General features: G+C 53.6%; 12 protein-coding genes across 12 annotated transcripts; 5 read left to right on the top strand and 7 right to left on the bottom strand.

Annotated features, from left to right (window-relative positions):
- Nucleotides 1-641: 641 nt before the first annotated feature.
- Nucleotides 642-3,101, top strand: BO72DRAFT_341244 (P-loop containing nucleoside triphosphate hydrolase protein; the record flags this gene model as incomplete). The annotated part of the gene is made up of 7 exons (XM_040940614.1): nt 642-792; nt 856-1,872; nt 1,984-2,121; nt 2,180-2,239; nt 2,293-2,340; nt 2,391-2,546; nt 2,608-3,101. Coding segments are annotated over 7 exons (2,064 nt in total), but the record flags the coding sequence as incomplete, so codon positions are not given.
- Nucleotides 3,102-3,708: 607 nt separating this feature from the next.
- Nucleotides 3,709-4,441, bottom strand: BO72DRAFT_449966 (DUF1993 domain-containing protein). The gene has a single exon (XM_040945136.1). The coding sequence runs from the start codon at nt 4,355-4,357 to the stop codon at nt 3,845-3,847; it is 513 nt and encodes a 170-aa protein (XP_040799178.1). The 5' UTR covers nt 4,358-4,441; the 3' UTR covers nt 3,709-3,844.
- Nucleotides 4,442-4,778: 337 nt separating this feature from the next.
- Nucleotides 4,779-5,773, bottom strand: BO72DRAFT_433509 (SGNH/GDSL hydrolase family protein; the record flags this gene model as incomplete). The annotated part of the gene is made up of 3 exons (XM_040943207.1): nt 4,779-5,104; nt 5,159-5,298; nt 5,364-5,773. 3 exons carry the CDS (start codon nt 5,771-5,773, stop codon nt 4,779-4,781), a joined length of 876 nt encoding a protein of 291 aa, XP_040799177.1.
- A 581-nt stretch (nt 5,774-6,354) lies between these two features.
- Nucleotides 6,355-7,582, bottom strand: BO72DRAFT_487634 (aromatic alcohol reductase). The gene is made up of 3 exons (XM_040947992.1): nt 7,414-7,582; nt 6,939-7,363; nt 6,355-6,892 (listed from the first exon to the last, which is right to left on the bottom strand). The coding sequence occupies exons 1-3, from the start codon at nt 7,450-7,452 to the stop codon at nt 6,427-6,429; spliced, it is 930 nt and encodes a 309-aa protein (XP_040799176.1). The 5' UTR covers nt 7,453-7,582; the 3' UTR covers nt 6,355-6,426.
- A 383-nt stretch (nt 7,583-7,965) lies between these two features.
- BO72DRAFT_449964 (NAD-dependent epimerase/dehydratase family protein) lies at nt 7,966-9,368 on the top strand. Its single transcript, XM_040945135.1, has one exon. The coding sequence runs from the start codon at nt 8,194-8,196 to the stop codon at nt 9,175-9,177; it is 984 nt and encodes a 327-aa protein (XP_040799175.1). The 5' UTR covers nt 7,966-8,193; the 3' UTR covers nt 9,178-9,368.
- Nucleotides 9,369-9,934: 566 nt separating this feature from the next.
- BO72DRAFT_498305 (uncharacterized protein) lies at nt 9,935-11,104 on the bottom strand (the record flags this gene model as incomplete). The annotated part of the gene is made up of 2 exons (XM_040948760.1): nt 9,935-10,550; nt 10,695-11,104. The coding sequence occupies 2 exons, from the start codon at nt 11,102-11,104 to the stop codon at nt 9,935-9,937; spliced, it is 1,026 nt and encodes a 341-aa protein (XP_040799174.1).
- A 623-nt stretch (nt 11,105-11,727) lies between these two features.
- BO72DRAFT_470220 (AAA family ATPase) lies at nt 11,728-18,836 on the top strand (the record flags this gene model as incomplete). The annotated part of the gene is made up of 20 exons (XM_040947011.1): nt 11,728-11,957; nt 11,993-12,446; nt 12,519-12,645; nt 12,676-12,950; nt 13,122-13,179; nt 13,242-13,852; nt 13,883-14,089; nt 14,156-14,349; nt 14,403-14,522; nt 14,557-14,672; nt 14,734-15,070; nt 15,139-15,255; nt 15,289-16,727; nt 16,805-17,075; nt 17,147-17,548; nt 17,627; nt 17,664-17,838; nt 17,886-17,917; nt 18,069-18,251; nt 18,282-18,836. The coding sequence occupies 20 exons, from the start codon at nt 11,728-11,730 to the stop codon at nt 18,834-18,836; spliced, it is 5,904 nt and encodes a 1,967-aa protein (XP_040799173.1).
- Nucleotides 18,837-18,858: 22 nt separating this feature from the next.
- Nucleotides 18,859-20,677, bottom strand: BO72DRAFT_433499 (NAD-dependent succinate-semialdehyde dehydrogenase). Its single transcript, XM_040943206.1, has 2 exons — nt 19,535-20,677; nt 18,859-19,476 (listed from the first exon to the last, which is right to left on the bottom strand). The coding sequence occupies exons 1-2, from the start codon at nt 20,589-20,591 to the stop codon at nt 19,049-19,051; spliced, it is 1,485 nt and encodes a 494-aa protein (XP_040799172.1). The 5' UTR covers nt 20,592-20,677; the 3' UTR covers nt 18,859-19,048.
- A 434-nt stretch (nt 20,678-21,111) lies between these two features.
- BO72DRAFT_181014 (N-acyl homoserine lactonase family protein) lies at nt 21,112-22,506 on the top strand. The gene is made up of 3 exons (XM_040939465.1): nt 21,112-21,841; nt 21,899-22,058; nt 22,116-22,506. Exons 1-3 carry the CDS (start codon nt 21,285-21,287, stop codon nt 22,281-22,283), a joined length of 885 nt encoding a protein of 294 aa, XP_040799171.1. The 5' UTR covers nt 21,112-21,284; the 3' UTR covers nt 22,284-22,506.
- A 285-nt stretch (nt 22,507-22,791) lies between these two features.
- BO72DRAFT_498299 (uncharacterized protein) lies at nt 22,792-23,263 on the top strand (the record flags this gene model as incomplete). The annotated part of the gene is made up of 2 exons (XM_040948759.1): nt 22,792-23,037; nt 23,102-23,263. The coding sequence occupies 2 exons, from the start codon at nt 22,792-22,794 to the stop codon at nt 23,261-23,263; spliced, it is 408 nt and encodes a 135-aa protein (XP_040799170.1).
- Nucleotides 23,264-23,282: 19 nt separating this feature from the next.
- On the bottom strand, nt 23,283-24,890 carry BO72DRAFT_433494 (alcohol dehydrogenase family protein). The gene is made up of 2 exons (XM_040943205.1): nt 24,479-24,890; nt 23,283-24,390 (listed from the first exon to the last, which is right to left on the bottom strand). Exons 1-2 carry the CDS (start codon nt 24,620-24,622, stop codon nt 23,443-23,445), a joined length of 1,092 nt encoding a protein of 363 aa, XP_040799169.1. The 5' UTR covers nt 24,623-24,890; the 3' UTR covers nt 23,283-23,442.
- Nucleotides 24,891-25,014: 124 nt separating this feature from the next.
- On the bottom strand, nt 25,015-26,738 carry BO72DRAFT_498297 (uncharacterized protein; the record flags this gene model as incomplete). Its single annotated transcript, XM_040948758.1, has 9 exons — nt 25,015-25,297; nt 25,373-25,403; nt 25,457-25,493; nt 25,557-25,925; nt 25,990-26,168; nt 26,233-26,324; nt 26,384-26,556; nt 26,616-26,641; nt 26,705-26,738. 9 exons carry the CDS (start codon nt 26,736-26,738, stop codon nt 25,015-25,017), a joined length of 1,224 nt encoding a protein of 407 aa, XP_040799168.1.
- Nucleotides 26,739-27,964: the final 1,226 nt, after the last annotated feature.

The raw sequence follows: 27,964 nt of genomic DNA, 5'->3' as shown, positions 1-27,964 counted from the left end.
TGAGCCGTGTGACCGAGCCTATCGTCACCGATATGGCCCAGGTGCATGAGCGCAAGCGGATCATGATGGGAGTGGTCGAGGCGGAGCTCAAATGGCTCAAGAACGAGGACGACGCCTACACAACCATGGTGAAGGAGAAGGAGGACCTCAAGACGGAGAACACCCAGTTGACGGAACGGTTGACCATGATGGAAGCCCAAGTGCGCCAGTGGGATCCCAATCTGCTCTCCGAGAAGAAACCCACCAAGCATTCCAAGGCAACGGAGAAGAAAGGGAGAGGTGAGAACAATGAGGATGATGAGGATGACTCGTCCGTGAAGTCCCAGCAGTGGCCGACGGCACAGCTCAATCGCGTGGAATGGGCTTCCTTTTCTGCCCCTTATCATCAAGTGAAAGAGACCTTCGCCATCGATGTGTTGGAAGGGGAACCGGTCATTAGCTTCATGTCCTATTACCGGCCCTGGTGGACCATGAAGAAGAGCGTCTCGGAGGAGACAAAGGCCCCTGCAGCCAAGAAGAGACTCGCCCCCCCTGGCCAGGGGCCCATGCCCGAACGCATTCGCATCAACTCCCGGCAGATCCTCAAGATTCTTCAGAAGCTGGAACCGGATAATTTCACCGACGAGGACGAATCCCTGATTATGATTCGGCCGTTCAAGGCCCTGGTATTCTTTGAAGATCAGCTCCGCCAGATCCATCAGGTGCTTCTGGAGAAGCATCGAGGGGCACAGTCGAAGTCGCCCGAGGCGAAAAAGGACGAGGAGACAGCAGGCTCAGGGGAGAAAGAAGCTCGTCCCAGCTCTCCAACCGCCGCAGACCGACCGGAAGAAAACCGCGAAGGCGAGGAAAACCAAGGAAACCCCGTGAGCGAGGTACTGAAAGACGAGTTCACCTCCTCAGAAACCGCACTCGAGCAGCTGCAGGTGTTGATCAATTTTCTTGACGTGGATGTCAAAGCCAAGATGGATTACGTCCGCAGCGAGCAATGCCACCGGGTCTCCTTTGCTGATGTCTGGTATCTTTTTCGACCCGGGGATGAGGTTGTCGACCAGGTAGGGAAGCAAGCATATCGGGTCATCGGCGTCACCAGCTCGCCACATAAAGTGATGTCTCCCTACCGAAACTGGGAAACATCCAGCAAAGATGAACCTACGGTGATGCTGCAATGCGTTCACATCGACTTTGACGGTAAATATCTCGGGCCGGTGCTGCAAACGTTCCGGATCGCACGGTTCGACGGCGAGAAGGCCATCACCTCGCTTCGCGTCTTCCCTATCCGCCTGGCGGGCACGAGAGCGGGCGACCTGACGAGCATCGTGGATGTTCGCCAAAAGCTCATCGCCCGTGGCAAGATGTTCATTGATGTCTTGGCCAAGAAGCACATGCACTACAGTGGACTGACGCTGGAGACTCGCGATGAAGTGGACGGCCAAGTGGTGATTGACTTCGAGAAGGCCTTTGAGAGCGAAGACAAGTCCAAGCAGCCGGCCGAACTTGGCGACAATAACGGCGGGGACGGTGGAGAGGAAGAGCTGGAGAAGGTGTGGCGGCCAAAGATCCGTAGTCTGATCAGCATCGAGGTCCCTGATAATCCCGCATCCGACTGCACGGCCGCGTGCTGCGCCAGAGAACGCGTCCACAAAGACCTCTATGCCGAGCAGAAGCGGAACGAACACTATCGCAACAGCCTCATTCCAGAGGAGCTATCCCAGCAGCCCTCTGCTGCCATTTACCCTCGGGTGAAGAATTCCCGAGCCTCCGACGACGCCCTTTCAGATGATGATTTTGTGATCATGAGTTATCGAGTGTTCGGCTTCAGTCTGCGAAGTCGCAAATGGGGTATGCCACAGCCGTGTCCGGAGATTGTAAAGTGTAGTAGCTAATGTGCCTTCCCTTCTGCAGAAAAGCTTGACCTCACCCATCTCAGCTATATCCGAGGCATCCGGGTGGAGAGCAAGGGCGAGGACCAAGGCAAACCGCAAGTCCGCGAGACGGCTTTCGATCAGCTGGTGCTGGAGGAAGGACACAAGAAGATGCTCTTGTCTTTGGTCGCACAACATTACCGTGACAAGGAGTCACCCACCGCTGCGAATGAGCAAGTCGATATTGTGCGCGGAAAAGGTCGGTCTGGATGGGAGGTTGTATACCGCTAGTATCGATGCTGATGGTTGGGCGTTAGGCAAGGGACTGATTATTCTACTCCACGGCGCTCCCGGAGTGGGTAAGACCACCACGGCAGGTGCGTATGAAGTTTTCCTTCCTGGTTGAGGAGATAATTGACCTTTGACACAGAGGGCGTGGCCGAGCTCTTTGAGAAGCCTCTTTTCCAGATCACTTGCGGTAAGCTTATTTGTCCCACAGCTCAAGCTGGCAACTGACACCCATTGTAGGTGACTTGGGCACCACGGCCGAGAGCGTTGAGCATGCTCTCGAAACAAACTTCGCCTTGGCTCATCGATGGGGCTGTATCCTCTTGCTGGATGAAGCTGACGTGTTCCTGGCGAAGAGAACGCCCCAGGATTTCAAGCGGAATGGCTTGGTGTCCGGTATGTTCGAAAGTCCGCGAGCATCGAAGAAAGGCTTGGGATTACTGACCCATGTTTCTAGTCTTTCTGCGGGTGCTTGAATACTATGCCGGAATTCTCTTCCTCACGACAAACCGCATTGGCGACTTCGACGAGGCGTTTGGATCCCGTATCCATATCAGTCTTCACTACCCCCAGTTGACGCTCCCAGCCACGAGAGAGATTTTCTTGCTGAACATGAGGCTCATCCAGCAGCGATTCACGGAAAAGAAGCGAAACATTACGGTCGATCGGGACGCCATCCTGGCGATGGTGGAGAAGTATTGGAAGACGCACAAGAAGATGCGCTGGAACGGCCGACAGATCCGCAATGCGTGTCAGACAGCTTTGGCCCTGGCTGAATTTGAGGCTGGAGGCGGCAGTCATGAGAAGATCATCGATCCGACCGCAGAGGTCAGGCTTAGCGTCACGCATCTCGAGACAGTGTCCAAGGCCTACCTTGAGTTCATGCAGTATCTGAGGAAGCTCTACAAGGTGGATCAAGACCGCTTGGCGCAGCGACGGGGTGTCCGGGCGAGGGAGCTGGATGACAAAAAAATGAATTTTACGGATGACGAGGAGGAGCATTCAGATTTCGATGATGAAGCAGACATATTCTCCCTAGGCAAAAAGACCTCCTCGTCCAACCCGGAGACGCCGACGCCAGGGCTACTCTCACCCTCCGCCCTCTCTCAGTCCCTCACGCTGAACTCGTCACCCACGCCTGTGTCGCCATTCAACGGCATTACCAGTGCGCAAGAGACTAGCCATGCGCCCCAAGCAACAGCTCCGCCAAGCTTTCCCGGCTATTCCTCTCAACTACCTGGATACCCTCAGGCGTTCCCCCAGGGATGGCCCCAGGCAGCTCCGCCGCAAATGCAGGCAGGCTTCGGGTACGGGCAGCAGCCGCAACAGCCACCTCAGCAAATGGCGCAAATGTGGCAAAATATGAACCCAGCCATGTGGCAGCAAGCCATGCTTCAGGGCCAGATGCCCCCTCTACCAGGGATGGGTCCAGGAATGCCAGGCCAGCAGCCACCCCCGGGAGGACCTGGAGCCGAGAAGCCTTAGGATCTTGAAATTGAAAGCTGGGCGGGTGTGTACACCCATCTACACTTGTAAAATTACTGGAGAACTATATTAAAGGGGATGCCAACCAGATTTCATTTCGCTTAATATATACATCATCATCGACAAAAGGCCCCGCTTCACAAGCTTTTCTGCAGCGGGGATCAACCTCAGAAAACACTAAACAAGCACTCGCAGTCGATCTCAAACATTCAAGCAAGGAAGCTCTTCAGGTAATCCAGCTTGCCAAGGGGCACACCCTGAGCCCGCAGGATGGCGTACGCGGTCGTAATGTGGAAATACACATTGGGCAGTCCGAAATTGAGGGCGTAGGACTCGGGAGTGAACTCGACCTCGTGGTCGCCCAGGGGCGCCTTGAACGCCGTCTGCTCCTTGCCGGCAAAGCCCGCGGGGGTGAGCTGCTGGATCTCGGCGAGGGTGGCGTCGATGCTGGCGTAGAGCTCCTGGTAGGTCTTGGCCTCGGGCAGGGGAGCGGGGGGCTCCACGAGCTGGGTACGGGCGATGGTCTTGCGGATGTTGAGCACGGTGGCAAAGATCTGGAAGGATAGGGGCTTCATGTCCTCGTGGAGACGGGCGTTGAGGAGGGTGTCAAGTGCGATGCCCCTCTCGGTGGCATGCTCCTCGCCCTTCTTGAGAATGTGGGAGAGGGTCTGGAGACCATTGGTGAAGGTCGGGATGGTGATGGTGTACACGGTAGAAGACATGTCTGCGAGGAGTGTTATTGGAAGGAGATGGTGTGATTTAGTCCGATGATGATTGCTTGGTTCATACTATGTACTGAGTAGGTGGTCTTATAGTTGGTGTCTTAATAGTGATCTTACTATTATTGTGGGGAAGGGAAAGGGGGTGGGGAATGAAATTAGTAATCGGGCTTCCATCAAGTTCTATCCCCAGATTTGGGAGGGAGGGGGGTCAGCTTCGCTGCTTCACCACCTAACCACCTCCTTTCGAGTCTGACAAATCAACTTAAATCTGCTTCTTGAGAAGGATTCATTACTAATCTGGTGTCTCAGAGGCTGACTAGCGGTCAGATCAAGCAAGCGTCCCATGGTTGTGACAAAGGATTGTCATGGTTCCATTGACACCCGAGCAAGGGACTCAGAGCCATGGTTCAACGCAATCGACTCAAGTAAAGAAGCTTCCCTTCCATGCAGCTGCGACTGCCTGAGCCACAGCATCCTGGATCACAATCCCCGGATGAAAGTCGTTGAACCAGAGACACGTCACGCCGTCGGAATTCCAACAGTCCGCCGCGGCTCCGCCGCTGTCCAGGATATTGTTGAAAACCGGCTGTGTGTCAACGACCTTGACGATGGCGTCGTGATGGGTTTGAGCGAGTGCCTCGACTTTCTCGACGAGGATTGTGTTCCAGTGCTCAATGGCAGCTTTCAGGCGAGGGATCGTGTAATCCGGATCCGACCCTTGCATGATGTTCGGCGTGCGTTCGATCGCTGTACACCAACTAGTCAGAGAGGAGCTTCAGGGCCAGGGAATGGGGAGCATACGAGGGACAGTCAAGAGAGCAAAGTTACGGGCGCCTCCCTGATACACATGCTCGATTTGCTCGAAGAGCTGATCCAGAATCTCCCTTTCCAAGGCGGCGGCGCTGGTTTGGTACCAGGATCCTGCTACGTCGTTGACGCCTCTGGTATGGTCAGCATGGGACACTTTCTGAGCGTCGATCACTCAAGCTAGCAAGGGCAGCCTTACATCCAAACTGCAAAAAGAGTGTTCTTCGCATCCCATGGTGCCCAAGAAGGTGGTGGGGATAAATACTCCTGAAACTCGTCTACCTGATCAATGATGGAGTACACCGTCGGGAGATACGGCGCAACGAGCGAAGCATTGACTGTAGCTCCTCCATAGGCGAGATTGTAGCTCAGGAGCAGGGAGTTGTTGTATTTGGCAACGATGTCCGAGATCCAGTTGGTTCCTCCAGACGCGGTCCACCCCGGATAAGGAGGGTTTCCGAGCGGGTTCGCAGCGGAGGGCTTGGTGCCGGTTACATCAAAGGTAGTGGACGTGTATGAATCTCCGAAACTGATCACATACTTGGTTGTAGCAGCGGCTGACCAGGCTAAGGCCAAGCTTGCCCCGGCAAAACCAAATACTGTTTTCATCTTGCCAGACAGAATCGACTACCTCGAGGACTCCGACCAATCAATGTCGAGTCACTGTCGAGGCATATATCCCCAACCAAAGGGAGCGATGATCGGGTAGGGTGGGGATCACTAGATATAGCCCAAAAAAAAGAATATCAGAAGCATGTCTCCTACAGTCATGCTGGACCCAAAGGTTGGATGGCAGACACATTAGGCCAATCAGGGTTTGTGGCTTGCAGGTATACTTCAGTTCTATTTATGTTCTGTGGCACTATCCCCAATTAGCAACGGAGCTTCTGGGACAGGTTCGGAGTAAGCACTCGGCGGGGACAAATTTTGTACTGCATGAAAAGTGCGCAATGTTCCGTGTCTAAGTGACCACGGGCTTGGCAATTCTCTGGCCTTGGGCTTTCATACCTCCACTGAGTGTAGAAGTGGTCGAGAATCAGGTAGGCCTGCAATGGCACTGTGCTGCATTAGGGCGACCCTCCGCCCGACCATTATTTAAATTTCAGCACAAGATCTGAAGTAGTTCGTAACCACATTGCCATCTTCGAAAGGCAAGGTATATATTTTATAAGATGACTATGTGCATGTGAGTCAAAGCTTCCGACAATATACTGAAACGCCAGATGGTCACAGTCCCACAAATGACGAGCATTCTAAGGCGATCAGAATCCTGGATGTCCGACCTCAGCGAGTGCCTCCTTGACCACTTCTTCCAAATGCTTCTCCGGCAATCCGAGCTCCTTGTTGCGCACCGGCTGCACGGGTTCGAAGTGACCACTGTATTCGCCCTGTGTGAACCCAATGTTGATCAGGCCGTAACCAGCGAAAGCGTCACCCTGCTCCCAGGCGGCCTTGAGAGTGGGAATCAGCTCCTTGGTATTGATAGACTTGCGCTGCCATTGCTCCCCAGTCAGCCGCTCAATGGTCTCCACGAGCTCCTTCTGGGAGGTGGCAAAGTCACTGGTGAAGACGATCTGGTTGGCGGTGGAGCTGGGGTTCAGCAGGATCCGGTTCAGCGTGAGGGCGGTGTTATCAAGGGTCGTCGTCGAGAACTTGCCGGTGCCGTCATCGGTCAAAGTCATGGTGCGGTTGGAGTAGTCCAGACCGAGGAAGTTATTGCGAAGGGACCTACCTTCATTAGCGACGAATCTTGCTGAGTGAATGGGGCACGTACCAGCCAATCCACATGCCACAAGCAATGGCCGTCCAAGTCAGACCATCGGCCTCTTTCGACCGGAGGTACGCTTGCACTTGCCCCTTGTCCTTGAAAACTGGCGAGAGTTCCTGTGCAGCGGGGGTGTTGTTATCCAATCCGTATTCCGATGGCACAAAGCGCTTGACACCCGCGGTGATGGCGGCGTCAATGAACTTCAGCTGTTCGGCGACCGAGAAACTTGTGATGGCATTGACAACCGCATCTTGGCCTTGGAAGGCCTTGATCAGGTCTTCCTGGGGGTAAGAGTCCGGGATGGTGATGATGTTGGCAGTGGATGGAAGACTGGCGCGGGCTTTAGATGACTCTCTGGTGAGAACGCTGACTTTGAATGTTGGCTCAGACAGTAGTGACTTGAGCAGAACACTTCCCAGTGAGCCACCTCCCTGTGAAGACCGATTAGCAAAGGTTTCTGGTATCAGACAGGCGGCCATACCCCGACGAGGATGATATTCTTGTAGCCCTGTTCGCTCATGGTGAGAAAGTCGGTATCGGTCTAAGTATCCGTGAGAGAAGAGAGGTGAGTAGTTGAGATTGTAGTTGATTCGAACTATTGACGAGTCTGTCACTAGAACTATATATACCGAACATTCGTCCTATACACATGGCGTGCTGGACGATCACTAATCTGGGTAAGCAGGAGCAGATCCCGGATCACTAATCGAGGAGGGTTTACGAGATGGTCAGCCCGTAACTTATCGCCTAGTGCTGACTCTTGACATGCCATGGTCGGACTACTGGATAAGGTGCCTGGTCTGCTATCGCACAGGATTCGCATAGTATGGATTGCATACACAATCATTGATTGACTTGCATGCTTGCATATCACATAGGCGAGAGGCTGGGCCCAGCATACACTTATGCAGCGCATAGAGGCATCTGCAACGCATCTGCTACGCATCTGCTGAGTAATTATGCATGGGCGGTGGAGCTGGAAATGATGTCAGCGTCCCGAAAGCTTTTGGTTTCCACTCTTCCCTTCCACAACCATCTCTCCACTTTCCTCACTCTCACTCTCTCTCGCGCGCGCGCGCGATAAGAAAACCTACCGACAGTCATCTTGTCGTCATGCATTGTTAACTGCCTCTCATCCACTCTCCGCATCCCTTTTTCGCTACCATCATTCTCGCGTCATGGACCTGAGCCATGCTTATGAGCCTCCCTGATGGCCCCTCATCATTGAGGCCTCAAAACCACCGCCTCCTCCTTCTCGTCCATGCATTGCCAAATCTCCCTCCATTCCATTCGAATCGCTTTGAATCCTCCCGTCGTCGCTCGAATCATCCCTCCTCTCCGCTTATCTTCCGCACGTAACGCACGAAACGCACGAAGCTTCTCCCACACAAACCCGTTCGACATGAAAATCGCTATTACGGGTGCTCGCGGCACGGTCGGGCGTGAGGTCGTCAAGGCGGCTTCGAAAGCCAACCATTCCACCGTCCAGGTCGACCGCACAGATACGGAGTACGATGGCACTCCTAACTCGGAAATGAAGACGGCGGATACCGCCAACGACTACCAGGCCACGCTCAACGCCTTCCAGGGCTGCGACGCCGTCATTCATCTGGCCGCGATTCCCGACCCCGTCGACAAGGGCGACGACCTCGTCCACAACAACAATGTCAACTCTGCCTTCAACGGGTTCCGTGCTGCTGCCGAGCTGGGCATCAAGCGCGTGTGCTACGCCTCCTCCGTCAATGCGATCGGGCTGGAATATGCCAACCGACCCCTGAAGTTCGACTACTTCCCCGTCGATGAAGAGGCCGAGTCCCGCCCGACGGACGCTTACGCGCTGGCCAAGGACGAAGCCGAGCTGCAGGCCCGTGCGTTTGCTCGGTGGTTCCCCGGGATGAACATTGCCTGCATGCGCATACATGCCGTGTCGTCGCGAGCCGAGGCGCAGCAGGGACACAAAGACAACTGGGATACTGCAGCCGTGAAGAGTCTGTGGGGCTGGGTCAGTCCGCCGGCGACCGCGAGAGCGTGCCTATTGGCCGTGGAGAACAGTGACAACTTGGAGGGATGTGAGGTCTTCAACATCGTCGCCCCAACGACTACGCAGGACACCCCGTCCAAGGACCTGGCCAAGAAGTACTACCCCGACGCAGAGATTCGAGGCGAGCTGTCAGGGAACCAGTCCCTCTTCGCCACCGACAAGGCAAAGAAGATCTTGGGATGGGTACATGACGAGAAGGAGTGACTCAATCGGGAAGCTATGATCTTTTCTCGTCTGTAGACCTTTGTCAAATGTCCTAGATTAGCGATTATAATGAAGACCGGATGGCACACGTGAAGTATAAACATTTACTTGTACCATTGCGATAGCAACTGCCGGTGGAGATATATAACGATCGGGTCATATAGAGATAGAACCCATGCTCTTGGAACGCGGTGCCTTTACACCTGTTCATTGTAGCTCACTGTAGCTTACCCACAAGATTGCCAAACTCTACGACGTTTTCTAACCTCACACGTCTTTAGATATACCTTGTTGAGGTGTTGACTTGGTTGTGGTGTGGTGGTCACTTGACTAAGAGAGGTGCTTACTCATCGGCTGCCGCCTCTCCCCGACCGCGTCGCGTTGTTTCTCCACCCTTCGTTTTCTTGTCTCCCAGTCTTCGACTTCTACGATGCTGCCAAACATTATCATCTCACTCTCCACTCAATGACTAAATGACTACAAATTCGAATCGTGACTGTAGTGTACGAAGTAGGTCAAGGAATCTACCCGGCCGCTTACTCGTCGATCGCAAATTGCGTTCGCTACGCCCTCACTCTTGGCATTGGTCCGGGTCGCACACCGTATGCGAAGAGTGCTGAAGTGTATGGTAGGGTTGAGTTTGTACCTTGTGCAATTTGAGATTACAACGCTTCAGTTAACAGCTACATTGTAGTCTCATTAGCATTGAGTGCTCGGGATGGCACCGCGGAGCACAACTCGGCGACCTGCTGCCACGCTATTCCGAAGAGGATGCTGTATAGTCCTCTAAATCATGGTTGAATCGACGCTCTGACAGATGCGCATCACCATGTGTGCCAGAAAAACTGTCATCGTGCGAGGAAAAGCTTTCATCACCCGAAGACTCTAGGTCGTCCTCTTCAGTCCACCGGGCCTTCAATCCGGGAGACAAAGCTACCGGAGCGTCTCCAATCACTCGACGGATCTGAAGAGGCCCGGAATCCGTTCGGCACACTTCGAGCCGAGTCATTGAGCTTTTTGCATACTGCACAAGCTCATGAAGAACCCATGCCAGCCGCTTCAGTAGCTCTTGCTTGTCTCGCTCCCATTGTGTGATTTGTTCTCGCATGTCTTGCACCCGAATGTCAGTGAACAAACCCCAGTCGTGATACGCCACGACCAGAGTTGGGATCTGTGACACCCAGAGGCGAGGAGTTAGATCTGTCATATCGATCTCTTTCCTCACAGTGCGGGTCTGGAAGTCAAACATTGAGCGTGTCTTGATGTCAATGATAGTGCTCTGGGAGATCGACCGTCCTCCTTCGCGAAACTTCAAATCTCCGGAGCTTTGAGCTGGTTCCGGAGTGTGGTCTTCTCCGAGCTTACTTACCAGACTGTCAACTTCAGCCTCCAGAGTTTTATATGGCATTCTTCTTTCACTGTCAGAGCTACGGCACTCTTGTTATTGCATCTTCTTCTCTGGGATGTATCCGTCCGACTCAAAACGAACGAGGAAATGAAGGCCACCAAAGTCATACTGAATGATTCGTTGATGGGACTCTGAACCGGCAAGACCAGGCCTCCAAATTGTGTATTCGTCTAGGAATGTGTGCCCGTACCCCCGAATATCAGGTATCAAGTTGGTTGGCGAGTTCTCCCGTCTAATGAAAAAAACGGTGTCGCCCACCGTTTCTAGGACAAACCTGAAGCTTTTGTCGACCCCTCGAGCAAAACGTTTGAGATTGCTCAAAGTACTGGAGCAGGTCACAATATCTGTGTTGGCGAGATCATATTCGGGATACTGCTTTTCGATCGCTGTAAAGGCCGCCTCCCATGGATAGGCAGGATATCTAGCAGCATTTGGGTCACGTAAATACTTGCCACAGTCGGCTTGGAGTTGCCTGTCCTCGGTTGGGGGAGTCCAGACAGGTGGCTCGCCTAGCGACATGGGGTTTTTTAGCGTTTAAGACTCAAGTTCAGCACTCCGGGGATGAGAAGCTATACCCGGAATTATGATTGACGGCGAATCGCGCCCCAACCATGTGTACGAGGTCAAGTACTCGCAGGAGGTAATCAGAGGACTCTCTTGAGATCTTCCAAGGTTATATTGCTCGATCTCCACAAGTAGTGGACCGCATGGAGGGGCCGGGGACTCGTAGACCGGTTCTGGTTTGCGCGTCTGGTGACCAAGCCCAAGCCAGCCCCGTCGCGAACCTCCACGAATGCTGGCTCTGTAACGTCTTTTTGGGGCTCCCCACATTATCGCTGGCGATCACAATCGACAAGAAGTCTGTTCATCGAAGAACGCCATCGGGCCGCGTGAGTCAGGAAGCATCGAGCGAACGGAAGCAGAAGACTTCCTTTGTGTCACATGAAGGCCCAAACGCTGGTTTCCAGCCAATTGCGCCACTGTGACATCTAAACCCTCATCCAACCTCCAATGGTGCGTTGGTCTGGGGCGGGGTTGTCCCAACCCAATCCTTCCTTCACATCAGTGGCCTTCTGCTTCCTCTCCTCCGCCTCATGCTATACCCACTGGTATGAAAATGCTCGAGGTGAATTTTCCACGATATGGCTACTCGCTCAGACCGCCTCACGAAATATCTATCGCTCATCGAAAAAGGTAAGAGAAGGGTGGAAAGGTCCGCCGATCCCAAGCTGTTCCTAGAGTCACTTTGCGCGCAAGAGGACTCTCTGCGCTGTAATGAGAGGGTGCTTGCTTCCCCAAGTCTTCTTGAGGCACTGCAGAACAGTTTCCGTGTCGACTCATCGACTGAGTTTGTCAACACTTCGGCCGCAGAGTTCTTGAGCTATATACGAAACCCACTATCGAGAGCTTTGGCAATGGACAATTTCTCCGCCAGCTTGTCTCCTGCATCACCAATCCTCGCACCTTCTGGACAGTATTCCTGCAAGCTCACACCTCGAAGAAACTCAGTGAGCACGCAGAGTTAAGCTCTGTCTGGTTGCTTCTGAAGCTGCTCAGCTCTCCAGGATACTCTTCCGATTTTATTGACACTGCCGAGAACATCACGCAGAGTCGAACCTTCCTCAATTCAACCTTCCAGGAAGTCAGGACTATCGGGTATCGAACCCAGAACATTGCGAAGACCATCAGGACCAAGGTGGATCTAGACGATAGCTACCGACCAGGAGGGAGGCACGACAACGACTTCAAAGACTTCCGGGAAATCTCGATTTTGCCCATCCCGGATGAAATCGCTTCAGTAGAAATTCCGTACTACAGGCGGATGTGCGATGTCTACAACGTCTCCGAAGCACAACGGGCTGTAATGCATTACGATAACCAGTTTCGCCTGTTGAGAGAAGACCTTCTCGCCGAGCTGCGCAATGATCTCTAGATCGCTCGCGGTCAGAAAAAAGGAAGGAGATCTGCCCCCCCGGTCCATGGGCTATGTTTGACAGGAGTTGGCTGTGGCACCGACGACCGAAGAAGGACCTGCTATCTTGAGTTTGCCTGCACGAAGGGTTTGCCACACTTGTCTAGCCTGCCCAAAGCGGATCGCAAGAAATTGCTCGATGACAACCCACACATATTTAGTCACCAGGCATTTGGGTGCTTGCTGAGCAAAATGGATATTGTCGTATTTGTAACCCTTGATCGCGGGTCCTCAGACCTGCTTGATGATCTTCCCACTCTCGCCCTGGTAGTGTCTGGCACCGATGCACTCACACGTCTATTTACATGCGCCAAGATGGGCCCGGCCTTCACCTTCCTCCCTGTTGATACACCAATCTTCGCTTGCGAACCAATCCTCCAACGTTTACAGCAGGTGATGGAGTTTTCACTCTCTCAAATACTGCTTGCGTCGGAGCCAAAGCTAGAGCTTTTGACGTTGGACGACAATCTTGCAACCGTTGTTGGCCAGATCCAAACAACGAACGGCGAGTCACTGGACGCCATTCTTGCCACTGAGATGAAGGTATAATTGGATGACTCGCAGCTTCAGTCGCTCTTGAATGGGCGGCAGCAGAGCGTAAGCACAATTCAGGGGCCGCCTGGTGAGTTTACATGAACGCTTAATATGTGTCCGACCGCAGCGAAATAATCCATGCCATTGCAGGAACGGGAAAGTCATATCTCGGGGCATTGATCGCGAAGATTTTGCATGATAAGACGTGTAAGACGATGATGGTCATCTGCTACACCAATCACGCTCTGGATCAATTCCTGGAAAACCTGTTGGACATTGGCATCCCGGAATCGTCCATGGTCCGGCTTGGGGCCAGGTCGACGCCGCGAACCAAGCACCTGGGACTTTTCGAACAGTCAATAGGCACTTCTGTCACTGATTCATGGTCTTTTGTTCTTAAAAAGAGGGAAGATCTTAATCAGGCAGCCGAAGAGTTAGAGTCGTGCTCACTGGAATTCAACGGCGATAATATAACCACATACGACATTCTCGAGTATCTGGAGTTCTCGGGCAAAAGCGCCTTGTTTGACGCATTTACCATACCTGATCAGCATGACGGCATGGTGCAAGTCGGAAGGCATGGTAGGAAAATCGATAGGTACTACCTCTGGGATGCCTGGGTACATGGAAGAGATGCCGGCAGTTTTCGAGACCGGATCAGTGCCCACCACGCTTACATCTGGGGACTGGCGCCCTTCAAGCGCAAAGAGATGGTCGGCAAATGGCGCAACAGTCTTCTTCATGAAAAATGCGACAAGCTTGTGGAGCTCATCAAGAGGTTTAATCAGTAGGCGACGGACCTCGACGAATATTATTATCACAAACGGCATTCTGCGGTGCTAGAAGCAAAGCGCATTGTGGCGTGTACGACTAACGCGGCGGCCAGGTATGCCAGAGCCCTCCGGGTGGCTAAACCCGACATCGTGATAGTCGAGGAGGCCGGGGAAATTCTGGAAAGTCACATCCTTACGGCTATGACCCTGTACACCAAGCAGCTGGTGCTAATCGGCGATCATAAGCAATTGCGGCCGAAGGTGAACAACTACAACCTGTCCGTCGAGAAGGGCGATGGCCTCGACCTCACTCGGTCACTCTTCGAACGACTCATCGCTCAGGGCTATCCGCATACCTCCCTTGCGAAGCAGCATCGAATGCGTCCGGAGCTCTCACGGCTGGTCCTACAGCTTGCCTACCCAGAGCTTCAGGACTCCGAGAGCATACTCAAGCGACCTGACTCCGCGGATTTCAGGACAATATTGTGTTTGTTGACCACTGCCAACCAGAGCGTGAGCTTCGTGACATTTCTGAAAGAAGAGATCCAAGTATGAAGACTAGCAAGCAGAATCTGTATGAGGTCGAAATGGTTTTGAAGGTTGCCAAGTATCTGGGCCAGCAAGGATATGGTACAGACGACATGGTCATCCTGACACCGTACCTAGGCCAGCTGTCTCTTTTGCGGATTGAGCAAAACCAATGATCCGTTGTTAAACGACTTGGATTCAAACGACCTGCTAAAAGCGGGACTGCTAACCCTCGGAAGCCCCAAGGTCTTGAAAAGTCCTATTCGTATTTCAACCATAGGTATGTGAAGGGGTATTGTCTCCTAGGAACCGTGGTCACTGACAGTGATCCTTCAAAACAGATAAGTACCAAGGTGAAGAGAGGGATATTGTTGTTGCAAGCCTCACAAGAAGCAACGAGGCGGGAGACATCGGGTTCACGGCGGCTCCCGAGCGTGTGAATGTTCTCCTCTCCCGCGCACGAAATGCCCTGGTGATGATCGGAAACGGAGGTACATTCCTCAAGAGCCGCAAAGGACATCTCACATGGCGGCCACTCTTTGAGATGCTCAAAAGATATGGCCACGTGTATGCTGGGTTTCCGCTTAAATGCGAGAGACATTCTGATCGCCAGGTTGTGATCCGATCGCCCAAGGAGTTTGATACAGCATGTCCCGACGGAGGCTGCTCGGACCCGTGGTATGTCAACCCATTCCTCCATCATCAAAGAAAGCCCTCTTCGGCGGGGACTGACAGGCTCACAACAGCTCGGCTATCTTCGCCTGCGGAATCTATTCTTGTACTAGACGGTGCCATCGAGCTGAGTTCCACGGCAGAATAAAATGCACTAGGACAATGGAACAGACGTGTCCCAAGAATCAAAGGTATTACTGAGAATGCTACCAAGGAGCCCCGAGGACCTGCCCTACATGTCTCGAGGAAGCAGTCGAAGCTGAGAGGAGAAAACGCGAAGATGCAAAACTAGAAGCAAAAAGACGAGCGACCCAGCTGGAGCACGCGAAGAAGCTTAAAGAAATCGAAGAGAGAATCAGACAGCAGCGACAAGTCTTGACGGACAAACATGGCAATCAGGATCGTCGCGACGCTCTTGCTCGAAAGGAAGAGGAGCCGAAAATCCTAACTGCAGCTGCTGATCGTACTCACGCTTGCCCACCGACTGCCTTGCCAGGGGCATTCCCTGCCGATCCACAACCCGAAGATGGCACCAGGATGATACCACTGCAGTCGGAAGCACAAGATGAATGGCAGAGGCAGAAACAGGACGAAGGCCAGTCAAATGAAGCTCTGGACACCTTGATGGACATGATCGGACTCGAGAGTGTCAAGGAAAGCTTCCTTGGTATCAAGGCCAAGGTGGATGTGGTGGTTCGACAAGGTGCCAGTCTTGTGGCCGAGCGGTTTGGCGCAGCCCTTCTTGGAAATCCAGGTACCAGAAAAACAACCGTGGCACGACTGTATGCTCGGTTTCTGAGCATGGTTGGCGTCATCCCCGGTAGCTTCTTCGTTGAGACCTCGGGGTCCAAGCTAGCAAATGGTGGTGTCCAGGGTTGTCAGAAACACCTTGAAGAGATCAAGTCGATTGGGGGAGGGGCACTGTTCATCGATGAAGCCTATCAGCTAACATCTGGGAACAGTACCGGGGAGAGCTCGGTTCTGGACTTTCTGCTGGCAGAAGTCGAAAATCTGACCGGGAAGGTTGTGTTAATCATCGCCGGATATAACAAGAACATGGAAAGCTTTTTCGCTCATAATCCCGGTATTCCAAGCAGGTTCCCAGTCGAACTTCAGTTCAAGGATTACCCAGACGAGGAGCTTCAAAGTAATCTCCAGCACCACATGCACAAGAAATACAATGGACGCATGAGGGTTGAAGAAGGCACCGGCGGGCTCTATATGCGGATTGTCGCCCGCCGTGTCGGCCGTGGGCGTGGCCGTGAAGAATTCGGAAATGCTCGAGCAGTGCACAACGTTTTTGCACGCATCACGGAGCGCCAGGCCAAACGACTACAACGGCAACGTCGACTCAAGAGACCTGCTGATGATCTGCTTCTGACGAAAGAAGATCTTCTTGGACCAGATCCGCGAACAGTGCTGAAAAAGAATGCTACGTGGGGCAAGCTTCGAGCCTTGACCGGTCTGCAAAGTGTCAAGCAGTCGGTAGAAGCGCTATTTGACACAATCCAGTTCAACTATGCGCGTGAACTAGCAGAGAAACCCTTAGTGGAATTTTCCCTGAACAAAGTATTCGTAGGCAATCCCGGCACTGGCAAAACCACCGTCGCAAAGCCTTTTGGAAAGCTCTTGGCAGATATGGGATACCTGTCCAACGGAGAAGGTAATGATCACAATCCTCTCCTTTCCACCTGCCGGCCATTCACAGACAGTGTTCACTGACTTTGCTTACCGCAACAGTTGTTGTCAAGAATCCATCCGACTTCATCGGCAACGTCATTGGCGGCTCTGAGGCTGCGACAAAGGGCATCTTGGCTTCCACTCTAGGCAAAGTCCTTGTCGTCGACGAGGCTTACATGCTTGGTGGTAGTTCCTCGGGGTCTGAATCGATCGGAGGCCCAGATATCTACAAGGTGGCTGTAATTGACACCCTAGTTGCGGAAGTGCCAAGCGTCCCCGGCGATGACCGGTGTGTTCTGCTTCTCGGATACAGGGGCGCAATGGAAGGATGGTTCAGACAGTGAACGAAGGACTCTCCTGACGCTTCCCTATGGGCACTGCGTTTGACTTCCAGGACTTCAGTGATGATGACCTTCAAGAGATCCTAGCTCTCAAATTGAAGCAAGCAGGCTTTCATGCCACCAAGGATGCAAAGCTGGTTGTTCGCCAATGTCTGGCTCGCGCCCGGAACCGACCCAACTTTGGTAATGCTGGGGAGGTGGACATCCTTCTAGACAAGGCCAAACTACGGCACCAGCAGCGGCTTTCTGCGCGGAAAACCAGAAACATTGACATCTTGGAGCCGCTCGCCTTTGACCCCGATTATGATCGAGAGCAGAAAGCCGTTACCAACTGCCGGAAGCCTTTCGAAGGAGTTGTGGGCTGCGAGCACCTGGTGGCGCAGCTCGAGGGCTATCAAAATGTGGTTCGGAACACGAAGCAATTGGGGTTGGATCCCCGACACAATATACCGTTCAACTTTCTGTTCCGTGGTCCTCCGGGTATGGGATATCTTTTGCGTTCTGCGTCTGGAGCATGTGGCATTGCTGACAGAATTTCCAGGGTCCGGCAAGACGTCGACAGCGCGACGCGTGGGTAGATCTTCTACGACATGGGCATTCTGGCCACAACCGAGGTGATCGAGTCATCGGCCTCTGATTTTGTTGCACAGTATGTTGGACAGACTGGACCCAAGACCGAGCGGCTTCTTGAGAAAGGACTGGGCAGGGTCCTCTTCATCGATGAAGCGTACAGACTCGCTGACGGGACCTTTGGTAAAGAGGCCATGGATGAGTCGGTCGATCGTTTGACGAAAGAGAAGTTCCACAAGAAGCTTATTGTTATATTAGCCGGGTATGAGGGAGAGATCAATCGTCTCATGGCATCCAATCCTGGTCTGACCAGCCGGTTCTTAGAAACGGTCTCGTTCCAAAATCTTACTGCCTCTCAGTGCTGGGTACTCCTGCGGGATAGTCTGGGACAGCTCGATCGAGTCGATTTAAAGGCGGTTCATGACCCTGACGATCAATTCATGTCTCAGGTTTTGGACTCCTTTGAATATATATCCACACTGCCTGGGTGGGGAAATGGTCGGGACGTCAAGACCATCTCTGACACAATTATTCGAAAGGTCTTCTCGTGCCCACAGGATGCGGGAGGCAAGGGACTAGCGCTTACCCAAGCGATGGTAATCGACGTTATGAAATCGACAATTGAGGAACGGCGGCTTCGAGCGACGGCCACTACCTCAAATCCTCAGACCAGAGATGGGTCCTTGACATCAAAGGTCGCACCGTTCTCAGCCCCCCCTTTCTCCAAATCGTCCGTCTCCGCTGTCAAGGACCAGGCTCGCTCTGGCACCGCAACTGGTGACCCATCTGCGACTACTTCGGGCAACTCTTGTTCAGACGAGGGTCGCGACCCGGGGGTCTCTGACGAGGTCTGGATGCAACTGCAAGCGGATCAAAAGCGTAGCGAGGAGCAGAGGAACCGTGATGCAGAAACTCTTCGTCGAGAGGAGAGTATCAAGAGGCAGCTGAAGAGTAGTGCCACTGAGCCGGATGGTGACGAACGCTGTGAGTATGAGAAGCAGCTCCGAAGCCTGGCCCGAGAAAGAGTCGAGATTGAGGAGCGGGGGAAGCAGGAGGAGGCTGCTCAGCAGAAATTGCAAGAGATGGGTGTTTGCCCCGTGGGATTTAGGTGGATTAAACAAGCGACGGGTTATCGGTGTGCTGGTGGGATTCACTTCGTGCCTTCTGCGCAGCTATTATAGGTATTACGCTATTTAATCGCATATATACATCGGAAAATGTCATAACTCAGACAGCGACCACCATGTTATATGCCCAATACAGCTTTTAAAACTCTCCAGTTGCTGCTTAGAGGTTGGACAGTACATAGAATGCTTTCATTTCCCCGCCGCATACCGGAAACACTAACATCATGGATCCTGAATCAGGCCAGTCCATCTTCTCGCCCGTCAAATCAATTCGATGCACTAATCAAGATGCTCTTCACGGATAGATACTCATCGATGCCATGGCTGCTTCCCTCGCGCCCGTAGCCCGACTCCTTCACGCCTCCAAAGGGGCTTTCGCACGCACCCAGCCCTCCCAGGTTGACGCCGACCATGCCGACCTCCAGGCTCTCGGCCACTCGCCACATACGCGAGATAGACTCGGTGAGAATGTAACTACCTAGACCCACGTCGCAGTCGTTGGCTCGTTCAATTACCTCTTCCTCGGTCATGAAGGGGTACAAGGCAACCACCGGCGCAAAGGTCTCTTCGCGGGTCACTTGCGCCTCCGGCGTGACATTGCTCAGGATGGTGGGCTGCATGAAGTAGCCCTTGAGATTATCGGGCTGACAGGGGGCACCGCCCAGCAGGACGGAGGCGCCCTTGGAGGTGGCATCTGTTCGAAAGACATCGATTAGCAGCTTCGACATTGTACGGGTATGAATTGAACGAACCGTTGATGTGGCTAACAGCCTTGTCGACCGCGCGCTCGTGCGTCAAAGGGCCGATGGTCACCCCGTCGACCACGCCATTGCCGACTCGCAAGGTTTTGACGCGTTCCACCAAGGCGGCAGCAAAGCGATCGTAGATGCCCTCCTGGACAAAGACGCGGTTGGCTGTGATGCAGGTCTGCCCCGCATTCCGGAACTTGGCCAGCAAGAAGGCATCGACGGCGGTTTCTAGCTTAGCATCGTCAAAGACGATGAACGGGCTGTTGCCACCCAGCTCGAGAGACAGCTTCTTGAGATTGACACTGCACTTCTGCGCGAGCAGTTTACCCACGCGTGTCGACCCGGTAAAGCTGAGCTTGCGGACCAAGCGGTTCTCGCATAAGGCGGACCCCACCTCGTTGACGTTGTTGAGGGTGGTGAGCACATTGATTGAGCCGGCGGGGAGGCCCGCTTCCTGGGCGAGGACAGCGAGGGCGAGCGCACTCAGCGGCGTTTCGCCGGCGGGTTTCCAAACGGTCGTGCACCCAGCTGCTAGGGCGGCACCCACTTTGCGGGTGATCATCGCCAAGGGAAAGTTCCATGGGGCCAGGCAGGCGGCTACCCCCAGGGGCTCTTTGATCGTGATAATTCGTTGACTGGGGTTGGCAGGAGGGATGACTTCCCCGTACGCCCGTTCGGCTTCACCGGCAAACCAGTCCAGGAATGAGGACGCGTAGGCGACTTCCCCCTTAGCTTCGGCCAGGGGTTTTCCGTTCTCCAGGGTCAGGATGAGGGCGAGATCATCTTGGTGCTCGAGGCAGAGCGTATACCATCTTCGTAGCCACTGGGCTCTTTGGCGGGCTGTGGTTTTCTTGAAGGTCTTGAACGCCTCGTAGGCGGCTTGTACGGCTTGATTGGTGTCTTCTGCGTTCATTTCCGGCAGGGTGGCTAGGAGGTCCAGCGTCGCCGGATTGCGGACCTCGAAGGTTGACCCGCTAGTGGAATCGACCCATTGATGAGCGATGAACCCCTGTGTTTGGAAGAGATCCTTGCGCTTGAGGTCGGAGAGTGTACGGGGCATTTTTGATGGACGAGTAAGGGCACCTTTCTTGGGGGGTGATGGAGCGGGGAAAGGCAGAGAGCAAAAATGTTGATTCACAATTCAATAAAAGATGGATTGTCTTGTATTGGTAGTGGTTATAACTTATAAGTTAACTATATTGCAAGCAGGTGGTGGAGGGGGAATCCTCCAATCCCCAATCCCCAATCCCCAATCCCCCAATTCTCCAAATCCCGAAACCCCCAAATTCCGAAGTCCCGAAGTCCCGACATTCCCAATTTTCCATCCACCCCACTTGTCACCAGTCTGTGACGCCACGGCAGTTTCCTTGTCGCTCTCATATCTCCGAGCTTCGAGATCCGAATGACTATTGCAACAGAGGGACCAAGACCTGTCCTGGTTGCAAGACTCACAAGAGCTTTACATCCCCAGTGAACTTGGGATAATTCGCAGCTAGATGATAACGTTAATCAAGAACTTCGAAGCATAAAGGAGTAGGTACTGAATGGAGCGAGCTTGATGGAGTCCTACTAGTGTGTACCTGAAGGAGTAAGTCCTGGACTGGTGCACTTGAGCCCCGCACTCTGATGATCAATGATCATCTTTACACAATGTGCGGGGTAACAGCGCGGGTCAGCTCTCACATATAGCAACCAAGGCACATGAGATTACGCACGACACGCAACACGACTCCTCCTCGACCCCCAATTTATCATGTCGGCCATCCAAGCCCAGCTCGACCAAGGTGCCGTCCCCAATGCCATCTCGAATGTCTGCCCGCCGGGCACCAGGTTCCACCTCCTGGAAGTGGGCTGGCTGGAATGCGACAAGGGCTTCGTCGTCCGCGGCGGCAACACCAGCCTCAAGTCCACCGAGCACCGCTCCTTTGTGAACGAACGCTGCGAGATGCCCATGTACTGCGTTCTGATCGACCATCCCCACGAAGGATTGATTCTTTGGGAAACCGGTAGTGGGAAGGACTACCCCGAGGTTTGGGGCCCGGTGGCGGTCGACATTTTCGCGCGCGTGCGCTACGAGCCCCGCCATGAGCTGCGCGCCGCCGTCGAGGCCACCGGCCATCGCATCGAGGATATCCGCAAGATCATTATCGGGCATCTCCACCTGGATCATGCCGGTGGGCTGGACGAGTTCTTCGATCGCAAGGACGTCGAGATCTGGGTGCATGAGAAGGAGCTGACCAGTGCGTTCTGGTCGGTCGCGACCGGGGCGGATAGTGGGGTCTACTTGGAGCATTACCTGAAGTTATCTTTGTATGCGATCCCGCTCCCTAAATCCCTTGAGCGCCCTGGGCTAATGGAGCTAGATAGAAATTGGAAGACATTCAACGACCAGACGCTCGACTTCTGCCAGGGCATCACCCTCCACCATCTCCCCGGCCACACCGAGGGGCTGATCGGGATGCAGATCAACATGCTCCACACCGGCACTTTCTTCTTCATCAGTGATCATTGTCATGTAATCGAGAATGTATGTTATTTTCTCCTTCCCCGAGGCAAGCTAGCTAATCTGGTGTGATGGCTGCAGTGGCGCGATGGGATCCCTCAGGGCTGGCTGGCACGTGACCACCCCTCCTGGTTCCGGAGCACGCAACGGCTGAAGCATCTCCAGCGCATCACCAAGGGGCAGGTCATTCCCGGCCATGACAAGGGGATATTTTTGGACTTGCAGAAGCAAGCCGATGTGTTTATCTAACGGGTACATCGCAGGTCTCGTCTGCTGTAGGCTTGCAGCCGACTGCTGCATCATGGCCCCGGTCAACTTCATATGTCTCAAATGCTAAGCTCGTACGATTTCTCCGGTGCATTCGGTCGTGCGATACCCAATAGCTAGGGCTGGGACTAACTAAGTGATCAACTATGCAATTATGCAGACCGTCAAGTCATGCCGTTGACAACTGCGAGTCAGTATGGTGGGTCTCACGAGGGATGGCATCGTATCCCCGCCGCGATCGGGACAAGATACCCGATGGCCCGCCCGTGCACGGCCTCAGGAACCAGGCTGCGCCACCATTGCTGTGCTGAGCTATGGGGCTTAACTCCTCCAAGTGGCAATACTCCCAACTGTCCAGATAGGTCGTAGAATCTCACTGTAGCGTCAAGGAAATTCTACCCGACGGCGACCGTATATAAAAAGCTAGATGCTATACGCTCTCTGGGAAATCCCTATAACGTTACCGCTCGGATTCCACTCATCCCTCACAATGCCTCTCCACACCTGCCCTACCGACAAACCGCTTGACCTCGGTCTGTGGGACTATCTGACCAACACGGAGGGACTCCATGGCAGCCACGATGATCCGCGGTTCGAGATGGCCAAGCACCAGTTTGGCGACGCAGCCAAAAACTTCAAGATCCAGCATCACAAAGCGCGCATGTACTATCATGAAGCTAAGAGTGAGGGAATAGTTGAAGAGGAGATGTCCTTTGAGAGATGGAGTCAAGTCAATGTTCGTGGCCTCACGTATTCCATGTTGTCGCTGAATCTGTCACTGACACAGTCGTCGCATCTAGATGCCCGCCCTGCAGATGGCTTTGCGCGAGTTCCAATACAAGAAGGATCAGCTCGTCCAGGTGGGGTTGATGATTTATGGACCGGGATACCATGAGCGCATGGAGCGCGGAGCTCACGAGTCAGCGACGAAAGCGGCAGCGGACGATGGGTTCTTTAGCTGAAGCGTTGATGAATGAGAAGGATGAGAATGTTGATGGTTATTTCTGGCACAATTCATGATTTACAGTAACTTCCAATCCAGCCCTAACCTCTCTCCACTTCCCTATCCAAAGCTTCATCATGTACATACCCAGCGCGCGCTCAGCTTTCAATAAAAGAGTGACTACTGAGCCACCGTGCACTACGAACTCACCCTCCCATGCCGAAAGACAATCTTGTGTGCCTTTCGCGCTTCAAAGTCCCGGTACGCCTGTGGAGCCTCCTCGAGGGGCACGACGTGGCTACAGAGGAACTCCAACTTGGGGTACACCTTCTGAAAGACGGCCAGGGCTTCATCAAAGATGCTGCGCACGGGGCAGCGTCCGAACGCCATGGTGACATTCTTGCCGTAGCACAGCTGCCCATTCAACGGTAGCATCTCGCTGTGCACCCCGATGGAGTGGATTGTGCCCCATGGGCGGACCATGTCAAAGCACATCATGAAGGCGTCGGCGTGACCGACTACTTCAATGACCACGTCCGCGCCACGGCCGTCAGTGACGGAGCGGATCTTGGCGACCGGATCAGAGGAGAGAGGGAGAGGGATCGCCCCGAGGCGTTCTGCTTCAGCGAGGCGTTCGGGCACGGAATCTATCGCATAGACTTTGGAAACCATGGTGAGTGCGCTGACAATGGTGCAGAGGCCCACGGGGCCGCAGCCCACGATGGCCACGGTGTATTCGTCACGGTCGCGTTGGGTCAGATTGGCGAGGAATCGGGAGGCAGCGAAGTATCCCGTGGGGAAAATATCGGCCATGAGGACGAGCATATGGTCGGGGATGGTGGAGGGTTTGGGGACGAGAGTGGTGGAAGCCAAAGGCACTCGCACGTACTCGGCCTGGCCGCCATCGATTGTGTTGGCCGGGGCCGAGTTGCCGAACAAAAAGCCCTGGCTGCATCGACTGGCCTGTCCACGCACGCAGTAGTAACATTCCTGGCAGGTCGCGTAGAAGGGGACCACCACTTCATCGCCAATCTCGAACTCGGTCACCTCCTCGCCTTTCTTCGCGATGGTGCCGACGAACTCGTGACCGCAGATGAAATTGGTGGGGCATTTCAGGTGCCCGCGGTAGAAGTGCAGGTCGGAGCCCTGGATTATCGCAGATATGAGATATGTTCAGAGATGATCAACACCAAGTGTGACTTGTGGAGAGAGAGGAGGGGGGGGGGTAAGGTACGCATAAAGCCGAGGTAGACACCCTGAGGATCACATCCTTAGGGGTTTGTAGCTTGGGGGTGGGCCGCTCCTCAACGGCCACCTCATATGGACCGCGGAAGACCACGGCACGCATGGTGTCGGGAAGGTCCATTTGAGTGGTCATGTTGCGTTGCGTGGGATGCGAACCTGTTACGGAGATAAGTTCCAATAGAAGAGGACCCGGGGAGAATCAGTTTTGAACGATGGGGTGGATGGCTGGGTTATACGTCAAGGGTTATAACATAACAGAGTCAGTCTCAAATGCGGGGTAATTCTAGTTACACAGCTCGCTTCCTGGGGATGCGGTAATGCCTCTGGGCTCACACGCATGCACAACCAGTAGTGCCTCAGGTTCGATGAAAATCCAAGAATCCATTCTAATACAAGACAAGAGATGGAAGTAGCGATCGAGGTGTTGCAAAGCCACCCCCTCCACACCCCCTCCACACCCCCTCCTCACCCCCTCCTCACTGTCACGTCACACCACACCCAAACAACATCCCGAACCTAAGCGGTTCATTCCGAGGCATATTCCACCATGATATCCGTTCGGATAATTACTGCTTCACCCGCTGGAGGTTGTTCCGGTGGTGTGTCTTTGTCGACCGTCGACATGACGACGGTTCCCTTCACTTGAGTATGTGGGACGGCCTCCAGCTCCAGCGCTTGGCCGCGTGCGCCAGGCTGATTGCCATACCAGGGGTATCCCAGATTCCGCGCCCCGGTCTTTGATACTAACGAAAACAGTAATCGGAAGACAGGTGCACACGGAGCAACCAAGAGGCAGGCGTTCTCGACTCTAGAGATGGGTAAAGTCAGCAAGGTCTCCCGTGGGGTGGTCAAACGCAAGAGAAATATCATATGCGCGACCTACTTCGCTAATAGAATGAACAGCACAATCGCATCTATTCGAGCAGGGTCAGTCTACCGAAGCACGCCTGGCGACGGATGATCTCACGAGCCATGTCATCAACGCTATTCATCGTATGGAGTAGCTGCACGACCGGCTGGTTAGCCACGAGCTTCGCCTAGCTGCGAGGAAGGCGCACGCTACTTACTGTCGTCTTAACCAGAGATGCAATCCCGGAGAGTAGCAGCGGACCGCTGATTGCCGCTGTCTGCCGCAAGCGCCGGTTGCGCGCCTCCCGAGGAAGCTTCTTGAAGCGCGAAATGAGCGATTGACTGCGAACTTTCCGCGCCAGTGGGAAGCGCCAGAGCTGCACCCCGGCGAGAATGGCCAGGAAGAAATCGATCGCGGTGTTCAATCCTAGCTGCGGAGTTAGCAGACGCAATGCGAAAGAGGTGGGTGGAGACCTGCCCCCCTGGATCAATCCGGTGACCACTTGCGAAACAGGTTGCTGGCACGCCACAGACCCATCAGTCGGGAGCGGATCCCACATGTAGTGGAAATACGCAAGTCGGTTGGCCTGCAAAAGTCGCGTCAGCGTGTCCCATTCTTGGGGTGGTGGCCGGATGACAGAGCTCTCCTACCGTGTGAGATGTGCGGGAACCGCACATCAAAAGAACCTGCAAATCCGTTGCCAGGTTGACAATGATTTGAACACCTATGCAGATCATAATCGCGACACGGAGGCGCATATCAGCCCCGTGGAAGCACCGCAGGAGGAAATACATTATTCCAATGCGGGCGAGCATCACAGCAATGACCTCTTAGTACCCGTGTCAATCGAACAATATGACTGCACGCAGGTTGAATATTGGGCAGGCACTCACCAAAGAGTTGGCCGATATACGCATATCTCAACGTGTCACTGATTTGGGGCTGAGCCAAGGTCGATGCGGGGCGCCCAAGCCCTGCGTCAAAACTAGGATCGTTAGAGACATGTGCAGAGTTGCAGCGCCGGTAGAGTGGTATGAAAAGAACCTCTTTTGGTACAAAACCATCTGCGTGAAATCGAAGCTGAAACTGAGGAGGTAGAATAGGTCTTCGATGCCCCATAAGCGCTCCGGAGAGCTGACCTTGGGGATGGCCCAGCGGATCCAGGACTTGATGCTGTATCGGGCGACAAGGATTAGGCCCGCCATCGTGCTCAATGCCTACAAGTTGGAATCAGACTGCTGTGCGTGTATGGACTGCTGACAAGGAAGGTGCATACCCATGAAGCAGCGACGTAAGACCCAGCTGCAGACCCATAGCAGTTAGATTCGAATTCTGCTCGTACCGCCCAAGAGAAAGATGACTCACCATTGCCGCTACCAGTATTCTCCCCGACGGGCATGACTTATGATGAAGGCTGTCGCCGAAAATCCCGTAGAGCGGTTCTTTGCAGCTTTGGTGAGCAGGGATGGTGGTAAGGGCCACGCGGTAAGCATCCATTCTCTTTATAAAGCAAGGGTTCCTAACTTAGAATGATCTAGGTGTTGAGAAAACAAGGTGAAAGCTGTGGATGGTGGTGGTGGTGGTGGTGATGAGAAAAGCAGAAGGATCAGAAATCAGGGGTCGATGGATTGACTTTCTTTGTATGCAGCCGAAGGCTAATCTATCACCAACTGATCTCCATTACCCAACACCCCAGCATTGGCCCCGGGGAAATCCATCCGTCCTCCTGTGGCGTCTTGGTCATCCAGGAGTCGACAGGTATGTTCCTTTCCTACGTGCCTTTGAATCTGATCGCTGGACCATTCCCCATTTCCTCCCGATCTTTTGCCATAGCAGGATAGGCCGCACGGAAGACCCCGATTTTGTCCAGATCAGCCAGCTAACGCCACTGGCGATTGGGTCTCGGGCTTTGCCTCGGAAAGGCCATTACAAAGCATTTTCGTTGCTCAGGAGGAGATGCGCTTTGATGTTCAGGCTTGTCTGTGTACGTATCCAATAGCCCCAAGCAGAAAGAGATAGGAGTGGAAGTGATGAGTGCAGGCACCACAACTATCATCACCCGGCTTAGTCCATCAGGCGTCTCGTAGATGATCTATCTGAATCAAGATGAAAATGAATGTCGGTCCGAAAAACCACACTCCTCGCATGATGAATTCCCATACGCTCGACTCCTGACAAAATCCGACCTTCCTGTTTATCTGTCATGGGCATAGCAAGAGCGACCGTATCCTGGTCATTTGTATCGCGTACCAAGTCCAGTTCCAGCCCCTGGCTCGCTCCACCAGATAGGATGTCAGAGCCAGGGTAATCCTTGCTCGGCGATCCATTATTAGAGACATTCGGCACCAGAAGCCGGATAATAGGAGCACAGGTCGCAAGCAGGATGCTATAATTTTCAATCCTGGGCATGAATTAGCGGATGCTTGTCACCTAACAATTGAGAATGCTGGAGCCCTACTTCACCCACAGCACGAATGGCACTATGTTATCTACCAATGACGGCGGTCAGATCCAGATGGGGACTCAGAGAGTCTGAAAATAAGGCACCACTTATGGGTAATATCATTTCTCTCTCCGATAGCTTTGAGTAACTAGTAAATTTTATTAGGGTTTACATTAGGGTTT

The sequence above is a fragment of the Aspergillus fijiensis genome (assembly GCF_003184825.1).
Source record: "Aspergillus fijiensis CBS 313.89 unplaced genomic scaffold BO72scaffold_40, whole genome shotgun sequence".
Classification (NCBI taxonomy): Eukaryota; Fungi; Ascomycota; class Eurotiomycetes; order Eurotiales; family Aspergillaceae; genus Aspergillus; species Aspergillus fijiensis.
The sequence above is the reverse complement of the archived record's forward strand: the minus strand, read 5'-3'. Positions and strand labels throughout refer to the sequence as shown.